This window comes from Taurulus bubalis, assembly GCF_910589615.1.
Source record: "Taurulus bubalis genome assembly, chromosome: 3".
NCBI classification, from domain to species: Eukaryota; Metazoa; Chordata; class Actinopteri; order Perciformes; family Cottidae; genus Taurulus; species Taurulus bubalis.
In genome coordinates, this window is record NC_136591.1 from 41,553,461 (window position 1) to 41,567,890 (window position 14,430).

Here is a 14,430-nt window from a genome sequence, read left to right on the forward strand (position 1 = left end):
TAGTCGAAAAAGAAGTGTTTTTAGTTTGCGGTGGAAGATGTAGAGACTTTCTGCGGTCCTGATGTCAATGGGGATCTCATTCCACCATTGAGGAGCCAATGGCTTTTGGCAAAACGGCAAGAATCGGCGAGTCGCGCATGCACAAGCGTAATCTACGTAAACAACGTTTTATGTCCGTGTACTTTGTGCTTTTGGACTATGTGAAGGTCTCATGTAGCTCATGGAGGGTAGTTATCCTAAAACCACAAGGTAGCCGGTTCGATCCCTGGTCTCCCCATAGATTTAAGTGTCCTTGAGCAAGACACTGAACCCCTAGTGCTTCACAGCAGCACAATGCTCCTTAATTACAAAGGATGGGTACAATGTAGAGAATAATTTCACCACTGTGGGAATAAAAAATGATTATTAAAAAATATATATTAAAAAAAATATATCTCATAATAGTATAATTCTAATCATTGAGAACCACTAGTCTAGCCCCTGGCTAAGCTGTCGCCATGTTGAGAGTTGTGTGGAGGAAATCCCTTAATGAATTCTAAACTTGTAATTGAACACCTTCTAATGAGTGTAGAGTACACAGCATGAAGTCACCATGAAATCTGTTGTAGAACAGAGAAGAACTGATATTGCTGAAAGTGAACAAATGAAACAAGATGCTGGAACTTGAATGCTGAAGCGTTTATTGCAGTAAAGTTAAGAAGCTTGTGTTTTGCAGGTTATCATGAGACAGACTGGTCCTCCTGCAGCTCAGCTGTCGATGTCGACACTGATTGAAAATGTAAAGCCAACAGCAGCAGGTGATGATCACATCTTCTTGGAGCACATGAAGGCATTCTTATCTGCGCAGTTGTCGTCGTTCCAGAGTCCCCACTCTGGAAAAAGGTGAAGGAAAACATCACATTCAGTGGCATCAGGAGTTTCAGTGTAAAACATCCTTTCAGTGGTTCATCAAACACATTGTGAGCATTAAAACTGAATAATCTTGTTGGTTCGCACATTTAGTCACATGTCCTGCTTTGAGCAGACAGATGAAAGACCTCATGCAGTGATCATCAGTTGAATCATTCTCTTTTTCGCTACCTTTGTGGTTGTTCTCGACGCAGTTCTCATGTCCACCAAAATTGTCTGGCTGACCAGGGTACCATTGAGCATTAGTGACACCAGATCCATCAGCGTGTGTGAACCCCTCCTGAAGAACACAAAGGTGGGGGTCAGTGATGACATGTGACCAGGGGGGGGAGTGGCCCGGGAGCTACTGTCAGACCGGCCCACTCAATACGGCGCATTGCCCACTCATGTCACGGTTCAGCGCCACACTTTTCTTTATTTTCATCCTGTCTGCCTGTCTGTATTCTAACTGTCCTGTCATTTCAGATCCTGCTGCACGCCCCCTTCATCGGTCACTCCCTCCTTGTCAGTCCTCATTTCTTGCACCTGGCCCATCCCTGTCTCACCTGTTGCACATCCCCTCATTAGTCTTCACTACTTAGGTCCCCTCACTTGCACTTGTCCCCTGCCAGATTGTCTTGTGTTCTTGAACCTAGCTCTCCAGCATTCCTTGTGTGTAACCTGTAGTTACCTGTTAAGTAAAAGAATCATATTCTGTACCTCTGCCTTCCTGAGTTGTGCTTTTGGGTCCTTGGGTTATCGGGCCGTTACATTACAATCTGGCCAATTATGGACCCAGCACAACCTTCTGCAGCAAGCCGGTTCGAGAGGATTGAGAATGCCCTCCAGCAGCACGAGGCGCAGATGGTCCGCTTCGCTGCGGAGACACGGCAGTCTGCAGCAGTCCAGGAGCAGGCTATGACGGCGATGACCGCCCAGATGCTACAACTGACGACGGCCCTGACCCAGCTGGTAGCCGCTGCGCCGTCTCCGGCCTCTCCACCTCCGGTCTCACCAGCGCCTGTGCCAACACACGAGCCTTGTGTGGGTACCCCGGAGCGCTACGCTGGAGAACCTGAGGGCTGCAACCCATACATCACGAACTGCTCCATCCTGTTCTCTCTGCAGCCCCACACCTTCGCCTCGGAGGAGGCTAAGGTAGCCTTCACCATCAACCACCTGACTGACAGAGCGCGACTGTGGGGTACCGCTGAATGGGAGAGACGCACGCCGGCCTGCTCTTCGTTCCTGTTGTTTTCTGCAGAGCTTCGCAAGGTTTTCGGGGCAGTTTCCAAGGGCCCAGATCCAAGCGGGGGACTAGCGGAGGTGCGTCAGGGAGACCGGACTGTGGTAGATTATGCCTTGGAGTTTCGAACAAGAGCACGCCTTAGCGACTAGAACGAGGCAGCACAGTGCGAGGTGTTCTTGACTGGGCTAGCGGAGTATGTTAAAGATGAACTGATCTCTTTTGATTTGCCTGCCAGTTTGGATGGCTTAATAGAATTGACTTCCCGAGTGGACAGACGCATCCAGGCAAGGCGACAGGAGCGACGCAAGGGGGAGACAGATCGCCGCGCTTTCAACCAGCGTCGAGCTCCTCCGGCAGCCACCAGCTTCACCTTGGCCTCTCAACCAGTGGAGGTTGAACCCATGGAGGTAGGGCGCACCAGTCTCACCCGCGAGGAGCGGGAGCGCCGTCGCCGGGGAGGTCTTTGCCTCTACTGTGGCCAGGCTGGTCACTTTGTATCCCGGTGCCCAGTAAAAGACATGGCTCGCCCGTAACAGGGGAGGTACTGGTGAGCCGAACCACAAGACTCTCTCCCAACCAAAGGCCCCTTTTCCACGCTCAGCTGCTACTCGTGAACGGATCACAGACCCTAGCTACGTTCATTGACTCTGGTGCTGATGACAGCTTCATTGACGAGGACCTAGTCCGTCAGCTGGGTATCGAGCAGGTACCGCTGCCATGCCCTGTTCCTGCTAACGCTCTGGACGGCCACCTACTGGGGATAGTGACTCACCAGACCGCACCAGTTCGGATGCTCCTGTCGGGTAACCACCTGGAGACCATTCGGTTTCTTATCCTGCGGTCACCCCAGCATCCACTAATCCTGGGACACCCCTGGCTCCGTCGCCATAACCCCCACATCGACTGGGCCACAGGGGCCATCAGGGAGTGGAGTGCATCTTGCCATCTGATCTGCCTGAAACAAGCTGCTGCAGTTCCGCAGTCAGCTTGCTCCAGCTCTGCGTCGGATCTGTCAGGAGTGCCTACGGAGTACCATGACTTTCGGGAGGTATTCAGTAAGGTCAAGGCCGCATCCCTGCCCCCACATCGTCCCTACGACTGCTGCATTAACCTGCAACCAGGCACCACCCCCCCCCAGGGGCCGTCTCTACTCCTTATCGGCACCTGAGAGAGAGGCCATGGAGGCGTACATCAGTTCCTCCCTAGCTGCTGGGATCATCCGTCCCTCTTCTTCACCTGCAGGTGCGGGGTTCTTCTTTGTAGGAAAGAGGGACAAGTCACTTAGGCCATGCATTGACTACAGGGGCCTCAATGACATTACCATCAAGAACCGCTACCCACTCCCACTCATCTCTTCTGCCTTTGAGTTGCTGCGAGGGGCTACCATCTTCACCAAGTTAGACCTACGTAACGCCTATCATTTGGTCCGGATCGGAGAGGGGGACGAGTGGAAGACAGCTTTCAACACCCCCACTGGACATTATGAGTACCTGGTGATGCCCTTCGGTCTGACTAATGCCCCAGCTGTCTTCCAGGCACTGGTGAACGATGTGCTGAGAGACATGCTGAACAAGCAGGTATTTGTCTACCTTGATGACTTTCTCGAGGTCCCGAGAGGAGCACATCCACCATGTTCAATCGGTCCTCCAACGCCTCCTGAGGAATTCCCTGTTTGTGAAGGCAGAGAAGTGCGAGTTTCACGCCTCTTCTGTCTCCTTTCTGGGCTACATCGTGGGACAGGGGATCGTGCAGATGGACCCTGCCAAGGTGTCAGCGGTGACGTCCTGGCCCATCCCTGACTCGCGTAAGCAGCTGCAACGATTCCTGGGATTCGCCAATTTCTATCGGCGGTTTATCCGCAGCTATAGCACCGTGGCTGCCCCACTCACGGCACTTACCTCATCTAGAGTGCAGTTTCGGTGGTCACCTTCGGCTGAGGAGGCCTTCCAGAACCTGAAGGCCCGGTTTACGTCGGCCCCCATCCTGCAAGTCCCCGACCCAGAGAGACAGTTTGTGGTGGAGGTGGACGCCTCCGATTTAGGGGTGGGGGCCATCCTGTCCCAGCGGTCTGCCAGTGACCAGAAGCTCCACCCATGCGCCTTCTTTTCCAGGCGGCTCTCACCGGCAGAGAGCAACTATGACACTATGGTTCGTCGCTTACTTCGTTCCCGCCGTCGTGGGAGAGGGTTACAATACCTGGTAGACTGGGAGGGCTACGGCCCAGAGGAGAGATGCTGGGTCCCGGCCCGACACATTCTGGATGCCCCTCTCATAAGAGAGTTTCACTGCAGCCACCCTGACCAGCCCTCCAAGGGGCCTGTGCCCACGGGGGCTACCCAGCCGAACTCTGCTCCCTCTCTTCCGTCGGCAGAGTCAGACATCGAGGAGGAGCCGTCCTCCGACCAGGACAATTCACCCGTCGATGAGGAGAGGGCGGAGATGTCGGAGGAGTATTAGTCCTCCCTCAGATCCTCTTCGCCAGCGTGGCGATGGCTTTGGGACGTCAGGAGCCGTCCCTTAGAGGGGGGATTCTGTCACGGTTCAGCGCCACACTTTTCTTTAAGTTATTTTCATCCTGTCTGCCTGTCTGTATTCTAACTGTCCTGTCATTTCAGATCCTGCTGCACGCCCCCTTCATCAGTCACTCCCTCCTCGTCAGTCCTCATTTCTTGCACCTGGCCCATCCCTGTCTCACCTGTTGCACATCCCCTCATTAGTCTTCACTACTTAGGTCCCCTCACTTGCACTTGTCCCCTGCCAGATTGTCTTGTGTTCTTGAACCTAGCTCTCCAGCATTCCTTGTGTGTAACCTGTAGTTACCTGTTAAGTAAAAGAATCCTATTCTGTACCTCTGCCTTCCTGAGTTGTGCTTTTGGGTCCTTGGGTTATCGGGCCGTTACAACTCAATGCATCGCACGTATCCACCAGTCAGTGGCTTAATTGGAAATATACCCACACTTAACATTATTTTGGACGATTGCAAAGAAATCACATCATATATGTTTTTTTTCATAACATTTGGCTCCACCAATTTGCCTGGATGGACACATGAAATAAAATAATACTGGCTATTGTACTACTCCAGGGTAGGCATAGTTTGCTAGATGAATATGCTTAACTCTGGGCTAGTATCTGATGATACGTATAACTACAGAGCCTTAAGGAATAAACCTCAGCAGCGAAAGACCAGACAATAAAGAAACTGTAATCAGAGGGTAGAATTAGTACGAACTATCTTGTAGAACAGAACATACGATGGGGTGTGAACATCAGGGGTATCAGTAGTGCTGCATGCTGGGTATGTGATTGTGTGTGTATGTGTGTAGGGGTGTTGAAGGTGCATAACAAAACAATAAGTTAAGTAACAGAACCTAAACTAACTCTGCCAACCCAGGTGCATTAGTCACATGGTAATAAAAATAATATCAGTATACTCCTTTTAAAGGATTTACGTGCCATGCTGTCGAATCACGCTAAAAAACGGCTTCGTCTGCGAGCGAGTGACGCAAAGTTCCCTTGGTACCGGGTTGTACGGAAAGAATGAAAAATTAAATAAAATAAATAAAGATGTTTTATTTTGAAGAACGACCGGATACATCCGTCTGTGCCTCTGAGAGTCTTAGTCTTGACACATGTCAAGAGGTTACGTGACAACGTTACCCCAAAATAAAACTTAAATGTTTCAACTCTGCCGGAGTGCCGGTGTTCTGGATTAAATCAAGGCAGAATATCCTAAAATCGCCAAAAGCTCTGAAAACCTGCAAGCAACATTCAAACCATCGCGATCAGTAGTGTTGCATGCAGTAGAATGTCAGTGATTACTGACTTTATGTATTAGAGTAGATTTAACTGTTCTGAGACCGGGGAGTCCCCCTGTATCCCCTATGGCCAGTCCGCCCCTGCATGTGACACATTCTCCAATCCGTCTGATCACAATGAGACGTTTGCTACTTACCCCGGATCTTTGGAGTCCAATCCATACAGATTGAATTTCAGGGTTGGCACGGATGGTGATACAAGTGCCTTTCCACGACTGTTCTGGAGTTTTCATTGGGACCAGTTCACCGCCTAAGCTGATGCAGTGTTTCTGAAATCAACAGAAATAGGAGTGTGAGTCTTCACCAGCACTTTATCATCACACACAACAGATGAGGATAGATGCATTACAATTGTTATATCTAATGTGTGTCAGAAAATGTGTGTTTGCTTCACCTGTGCGTCATCGAAGGATTTTGGAGTCTGGAAGAATTTAGCGCAGAAATCGGCATCAATGCGGCTCCATCCGTCACCACAAGGAACATCTTTTATTGCCTTACAAAATATCTGAGCTATTTTAGCTGTGGGAAGACAAGAGCTTTCCTCACCAAGATTCTTGAGTTTTAGTTCAATAGCGTGTTGGTGACGGTGTGGTACTTACTGTGAGGATGGGCTGTGACAGCGTTCAGGATGCCCACCAGCAGGACCACAGTTACCACAGTTAGATGCATGACTCTCTCCGTCTTAGTGCTGATCAGCTGGAATATGATCTGCAAATGTGGCAGTACTCATTTTGAATATTTGCTAGACTATTTCTTCACCGGGAAAGTCACGTCCAGGAGTCACAACAAGACAACATGAAGTGGAACGGCATATCATTCCAATGGAATTTAGTTACTGTACGGATTAAACAAGATGTAACGTGTTGATTATTTTGAAGTAGTTAATAGAGTAGAATGTAATCATGAGCCTAACAGACTTCAGTGAAGAGAAGAAGAAGCTCACCACAGATGTGTTCTGGTTCCTCGTTGCTCCTCGGTCTGACTGTCAGTTGTTTCATTCTCTCCCTTTTAAACTCACCCATCGTGCCCTGTGGACATGTCAATGCTCTACCAATGTCTCCAAACATATCATTAACATGTGATTCATCATAAGAACAAACACAGCATCAACGAATCCCCATGCAACTGAGAGACAGACTCCATCTCCCAAATCTTTCAGCAAGATTTTGAACTATTAAACTTAATGACAGATTTTGTCTTTTGCACATTTTTAATTATTGCAGTTTACGTTTTATGCTATTTTCATACCTTTTATGAGTTTATAACGGGTGTTTATTTTGCTGCTGAGAGTAAGTGGTGTCATACACTTCCTGATTGTCACTCACTCTAAGCGTCACCTGTTCTGTTTTACACAAAGTCAATATCAACACAATATTAATACAACGTACTTTTGGGAGACCACGTTTTAGTTTTTTGTGTCCCAAATGCTTTGACCCACGTAGAGCATTTCTTCATTCCTGTGCTGAAGTAAGCAATGAGACGACATGAACCAAAGGAACATTTAAAAGTTCATTTCAGGACTTGAGTCAGTTATTATTAAATTAAAAATTAAATTAAATCAATATTATTTGCGAACCCCACCCTTCAACTTACTATCTTTGGTGGTTCTCATCGATGTGAACTGCCTCCTGGCTCTAAATGTCCCTCTAACATTTGAACAGCTTCTAGGCCTGAGGTGATGTCAAACACCTGAACTGAGCTCGGACATTATCGTGTCACACAGAGAGAGAGAGAGAGAGAGAGAGAGAGAGAGAGAGAGAGAGAGAGTTAAGGGACAGTAGGTTCTCTCTGTGCAGCCACACCTGGGTCAGCGTTGGAAAAGATCTGTGCTGAAGTCATGAAGTTTCAGGTTTAAAAGGAAAAGGCTCATCATATTTGATGTTTCTTTTCATCAATAAATTCCTAGAAGTGTCCAAATTCAGAAGGACACGAGTGGATAAGAAGAGAGATTTTATATTGCGTTAAAGACAATGAACCAGGAGTAAACTGAAGTTTGTTTTGTGTAACGACTTTTTGTTGGAGTTGAGTTTACCTTTTGCTAACAGAATCTGAATACAGAACTTTGAGTTAAAAAGCCACTGCTTGTCGTCTTGATCTGTGCACCCACACCTCGCCTCACGATCCGACCTCTCAAGACATTACAGCACGCACACACATACACACACATACACACATACACACACACATATATACACACATACACACACACATACACACACATACACACACACCATACACAAGCGCGCACATGCACACACACACACACATATACACACACATGCACACACACATACACACACAGGCAGTTTGTATTTCCCCCATGTAGAACTGGTTACTAAACTGAACACTTCTCAAGCAGTAGTGTCATGGAACTTGTTGCCATAGTTTTTGTTTGTAGAAAAGCTTTAATGAGAATGATTCATATACGCAAGTAATGGAGGAGCCTGGTCCGGCTTTTGCTCAGCGATCTGGAAGATGTGACCTCAGTATGCAAAGCTGTTTTAAAAGTATTCTTCCATCTCTGTGTTTGTCGTTAGAGTTTCAAATGTTACGTGTTTCTTGGTTCTGAGAAACAGTTTTCTACCCAAAATGTGATGTTGGTGAAGATAACGTGGTAACTCTGATGTATTAATACCTCAACTTCTCTTTTGAAGTTGTTTTCAGAATATTCTACTTCTTCTTCAAAAAAAAAAAGCTCTGGGGCAATGCGATACTAAGGCTGTTGCTTTATTGATAGTCATCTGCAAGTCATGTAGGAAAACACAGAACAACAGTATTTCACATCTTTCAATTTTTTTTAATAATTTGTTTGATGGACAGAGACCCAAACCTCGTGCTCCACTTCTGTATGTGGAAACGTGCAGAAATGCTGCACAGAAGTACTCCACTCAGTTCAACTCAATAGACAACAATAAGCTTTTGCATGACTAAAAGTAGAACAATGAACAATGAAAAGGTTTAAATAAATAGTATTACTATCGTGATTTAACTTGACTGTCTGGGCGTTTCCCTGGGAATATGCATCACAGAGAAAAACACAAAAGTATTGTGAAATATCACAAATGTAGTTGAGAGAAACAACGGTGACCTTGTGGGGGATCTGTTCATTGTTTTATTTCTGACTTATTGGGTATGAATTTTCCTGGAAAAACAACCAAAACTTATTTTCATTTGAAAGGCAGAAATCTTCTTTCAAAGTCTTGTAACCACAGGTAAAGTTTAAATATAATGTATCATGTATTTTCTGTTCAAATTAATAAAAACAAGCATCTGTTAACAAATCAACCATAAAAGTAACAAATATACAGACACTGGTCATATTAGAAACTCGTACAACCGAGGACTAGTCAATATGCATGAAGTGCACATTTGGACAACAATGCCTGACATACAGACTATGAAGCAACAGAGACAAACTATTCTAGTTATCCAGATGATTCAGTCCAATGACTTTAGGGAGTTTTAACACTGGTGTAGTCACAGCTATGTTTATTTAAACCACTGTTTGAGTTACACTGTGGCTTCAGGGGGTTTCTGATCACAAGCTGATATGAAAATGTGGCTGAAATACAACATTTAGGGGATGAAACAAAACTCCCAACTCAGCTGAAGTGAGTTTCAGCTGAAATCTTGACCCACCCAGTTTAAACACGAGTCTGTCTGATACCACAGCGTTTTGACTGCGCCCGGTTAAGCAATTGTCTGATATAAATAATAACACTTTCACAACAGTTAGAGGAACATTTGAATTATGAGCTCCTCAGCGAGCAGCGGGTGCTGCCGTGAGCCGCCCTGCCGTCCCAAAGCTCTCACCGGCGGTCCGATCCCAGGAGGCCCGGGCAGCAGTCCACTCCCAGCTGCAGTCAGAGGGAGGAGCCTCTCGCTCCGCGTCCAGACTGAAAATGAATCACGCATTCGCAAAGCAGCCGCTGACTTACAGAGTGGGATGTGCATGCTCAGAAGGTGTTAGTTCTCTTTGGATTTACCTACACATGTGATGAAGTTCAACACATCCAGATCCAGATCCTCTCTCACTGATACCTGTCAGCTGTCCTTCACATCTCCACCTCAGACATTCGATGCCCTTGTTCAAGCCCAATGCAGACTGGATTGTTCTAAGTAAGAAAAACTGAACTGAACTGGAAAACATCAAAAGCACTTATTGCTTTTGTATAAAGTTAATCAATTGCTTGTCTTTAACATACATCTTGTGTATTTTGGTGAAGGTTTAAAGATATTTTAAAAATAATAATATTTTGTAATCTATATATTTATATATAAAATATATTTTCAGAAACTTATAGTAACATGTATTCTTACCAGTAGCAGCTCAAAACCATATAGTTTAATGTTTTTTTTATAAAGTAATAAAATTAATATCGAACAGGATTAAGTTCAGCCTAGTGGCTCGGGCCTCCACAAGGGTCCCAATTTCTAATGTGGCCCCTTGGGGAAATGAATTGCCCACCCTTGGTTTAGGTGATGAGTGCTTTGCATATTGACCCTGCATGCTTTTGGGACTTCACCATGTGGTCGGTCTGCAATGACACAAAGGGCCACATCACACTGTACGCTCAGGAGGTGGACTGAATCACCTGCTGGGACAGCCTGTACAGAAGCAGCTTCAAGGCTGCAGTGGCCTCCAGCTGCCGGGGTGAACCCCAACCTGAGCCTCTCTCTGACACGCCACACCTGGAATATGTTCCTACTGTCTCTACCGGCTCCATTATACACTGAAGGGCACATTAACACTCCTACAGTACATTGAAGAAACATCTTTACAATTTACCTTTACCAATATTTCTATGTACAAAATACACATGAGTTTAACCCAATCAAGATTCAATAAAGTGCATGATAAACTAAAGAAATGCCAATCAAAAGCCATCTTAAGAGAAGGACCATGTACTCACCCCCCTCTCTCTACATCTACTTGGTTCAGCCTAACAGGGTATTTGACATCAGCAGGAATCCATTGCATTGTATTGGTTACTTTCTCCATGAAGACACGCCCCAGGAAGTAAACCTCAAAGAGAGCGTGGCAAGTACGGGTTCCCAAAATAAAAGCATAACATAACATACTTTCACTTCCTGTATAAGTCTGTTTTGTCAAACTTTACACAGACATGTGCATTAAAGGTAAATCACATTTTAAGGTACTTCCCATACTTTATTTTAAGGATTCCTATATATTTCCACTTCAGAGGCGAATATCGTACTTTTGTTTTTCTTGCCGATGGTATTGACTGATGGACGACTGAAGATGCTGAAGGTACTATTTTAAAATAAAAGTGCAGGTCTTATATATTTATTTTGTAGATATTGGCTCATCTGATGCGCTAAATTAGCAATGTCGCACCTTGACATTGCGTTTAGTTGCATGTGTGTCTGTGTGAAACCTGATTCAGTCCAGCATCAGTACATCTTTTGACCCTGACACAGGTGCTTCACAGAGAGAGCAAACCTCTCTCTCTCTCTCTCTCTCTCTCTCTCTCTCTCTCTCTCTCTCTCTCTCTCTGCGTGACATGATAAAGAGTCTGAGCTCAGTTCAGGTGTTTGACATCACCTCAGGCCTAGAAGCTGTTCAAATGTTAGAGGAACATTTAGAGCCAGGAGGAAGTTCACATCGATGAGAACTGCCAAAGATAATAAGTTGAAGGGTGGGGTTGGCAAATAATATTCAACTGACTCAAGTCCTGAAATGAACATTTACATGTTCCTTTGGTTCATGTCGTCTCATTGCTTACTTCAGCACAGGAATGAAGAAATGCTCTACGTGGGTCAAAGCATTTGAGACACAAAAAACTAAAACGTGGTCTCCCAAAAGTACGTTGTATTAATATTGTGTTGATATTGACTTTGTGTAAAACAGAACAGGTGAAGCTTAGAGTCGGTGACAGAAAGGAAGTGTATGACACCACTTACGCTCAGCAGCAAAATACAGACCCATTATAAACTCAGAAAAAGTCTGAAAATAGCATAAAATGTAAACTGCGTGTAATTGTAAAAGATAACATCTTTTTTTACAGCTCATAAAAGTATGCGGAAGGAGAGTTCAAAGTGGAGTAGTTTTTTTTTAGGTAATTTAAAAAAAAAAGTTTAATAATGAAAAAGTATAAAAGTTAGAAAAAAGGGTTCGGGGTAAAATAATTGTCGACTAAGTGTCTTACAAACAGAGTAATTGGGAAAATTATAATAATTTCAAGTAGTGCTGGGAGGTTAGGGCAACAGCGCTGACAAAAGTAATGGAAATACATAAAAACGTTGAAACTGTCACTGTCCACGGTTTTGAAATATCAGCTGTCACAGGCCAATAATTCGGTGTGGCGATGCGCAACAAAGCTCTAAAGCAGGGGTGTCAAACATACGGCCCGCGTGCCGGATCCGGCCCTCCAGGGGGTCCAGTCCGGCCCGCGGGATAATCGTTAAAATTGCAGAAAAGAAAAAAACTACCCAAGTTAGGACTCAAACCACTGATCCTCTGATTGTAAGACAGGCATATTAAGCATTGAGCCACAGTCGCAATTGATTGTAGCTTTGACATTACTAAAGATATTGCCCAACTGCGAGGGAATCTGCATAGGAGAGCCCAGGCAGGTAAACAGTGGGCTGATGTCTGAATTTCTGGGCAGCATGTGGCCCCTTATTTAGACTGTGGAAGTGGAAGTAAACTGTGGAGAAAATATTATTTATAAAAAAAAATTCCATCTTAGTTATAATACACTTAGTAGTTGTAAAAGTTCAGAATATTCATTTTTTGTGGAGAAAAATTTAAAAACAAAGTCAAACATATCCAATCACCCTGAAGTCAATTGTTAATATTGCAAAGTTAAAAGTAAAATTAGAAAAGTGGAAAAGGACACTTAACGTATGTTGTCCCACAAAACAATTGTTTGAAGTTCTCACCAGGGCCGGCTCTAGCCCTTTGGTTGCCCTAGGCGAGATTGAGTTGTGCGCCCCCCCCACAGACACACTCAGTGCTTTACATCACTGAAGAGACATATATTAACTTAACTGCTTTACTTTGCATAGCAGTTTTTCACCCACTTATAATTCTACTATTCTACATTGCAGTTCAACAATAAATGGTGCATGGTCAACAAACACCAGAATAGCTTCAGAACATTTTTTTTATTATTTTTAATAATTTATTACACACTCAAAGTTAGGATTAAATGAACTCCATAAACTGTGCAAAACACTCTTTTTTTCAAATATGGTTATTGAACAAACCTCAAAACATGATACAAGCTGTATAGGGAAAGCCTATGGTTAACAAGGTTTGACAGGTTTTTTCCCCTTACACACACATTCCCCCCCACTTCATCTCTCCTCCCCCCCCCCCTCTCCCTCCAAACAGGCAGTGAACAAGCATTGGGCGCTGTCTTTTTTATTTAAATCCGATGCTGTTTGGCTGATTTCCTTTGGCCAGTAGGTGGCGCTACGACAACGTGAACATATACTGTGCATCATGTTTCTGTACATGAAGAGTAGACCAGGTGATTTGGCGCTAGTAGGTTACTATAAATATATAAGTATCCTATATTTAAGCAATAAGGTACCATGTGATTTACTGTTCAGGCTGGTTGAAAGCAGGGTGGAGGATGACACACACACACACACACTCAGAACACAGTCAGTACACACACACACACACACATCATGTTTCTCTATATGAAGAGTAGAGCAGGTCATGTAAATTAGATGTAAATCCGATGCCGTTTGGCTGATTTACTTTTGCCAGTAGGTGGCGCTATGACAATCTGAACATTTGTCATGTACATGTCCTCAGGCATGGACCAGTATCATGCATGAGGAGTATTGGGGTAATAGCATCATGTATGGAGGAGTTACAACAGCTTTCTCTCATATAGCGGTTAGCTCAAAGTAGGCGCGTCTTTGCGTCCCCGTAAACGTTTTTTTTCATGTCAAAAAAACATTCTGGGCGAGGGGCGTCGCCGATCCAACTTGTAGGGGGCACTAGAGAGTCATTTTTGGGAACTTTTTCCCCAGCTTTGATACATCCCTATTTTTACCAGGCCTGACAAGTGTTCCAAATTTGGTGAGTTTTTGAATATGACAAGTTTCCCAAAAAGGCACCCAATCTATAAAAATAGGAATCAGAGGAATAATTAAAGCTGCAAGCAGCTGTGAGCGGGTCCTCGCTGGATCCCGGCACATTTGGGGTCGCTGACTGGCCTCGGAAGGAAACCAGCCAAACCCATGCGTGGTCTCAACAAGAGCAGGGACCAGCAATTAATTTTAACAGTGTAATCCTGGCAGTGCAGTAGAGCTACTTAGGTTTCAGCGTCACTGGCATCCGTCATGGTTCCAAATTACACGGGCGAAAGGCATGCTGGGAAAGACTGTCTCAGCGTTGGTCGGCTAACTGCTGTTTGTGTGGCGTGTCTTCCGGTCTGTTTCTTCCTGTTGTGTTTTGTGCGCGAGCGTTACCCAGCATGCAATTGGGCGCTG

The 14,430-nt window shown here is 45.1% G+C and overlaps 1 protein-coding gene across 1 annotated transcript; it reads right to left on the reverse strand.

The window, feature by feature from the left end:
• Positions 1-677: 677 nt before the first annotated feature.
• Positions 678-6,926, reverse strand: LOC306734274 (C-type isolectin Sp-CL4-like). Its single transcript, XM_079215627.1, has 6 exons — positions 6,899-6,926; positions 6,555-6,663; positions 6,350-6,474; positions 6,093-6,224; positions 1,081-1,189; positions 678-872 (listed from the first exon to the last, which is right to left on the reverse strand). The coding sequence occupies exons 2-6, from the start codon at positions 6,622-6,624 to the stop codon at positions 805-807; spliced, it is 504 nt and encodes a 167-aa protein (XP_079071753.1). The 5' UTR covers positions 6,625-6,663; positions 6,899-6,926; the 3' UTR covers positions 678-804.
• Between the last annotated feature and the right edge of the window lie 7,504 nt (positions 6,927-14,430).

Excerpts from the sequence above, each read along its gene's own strand:
- LOC306734274 (XM_079215627.1), bottom strand. The coding sequence starts at position 6,624 with ATGCATCTAACTGTGGTAACTGTGGTCCTGCTGGTGGGCATCCTGAAC. Across the intron at positions 6,475-6,554 it reads TGTCACAGCCCATCCTCACA|CTAAAATAGCTCAGATATTT; the intron begins GTAAGTACCACA and ends GTCTTCCCACAG. Across the intron at positions 6,225-6,349 it reads AATCCTTCGATGACGCACAG|AAACACTGCATCAGCTTAGG; the intron begins GTGAAGCAAACA and ends TGTTGATTTCAG.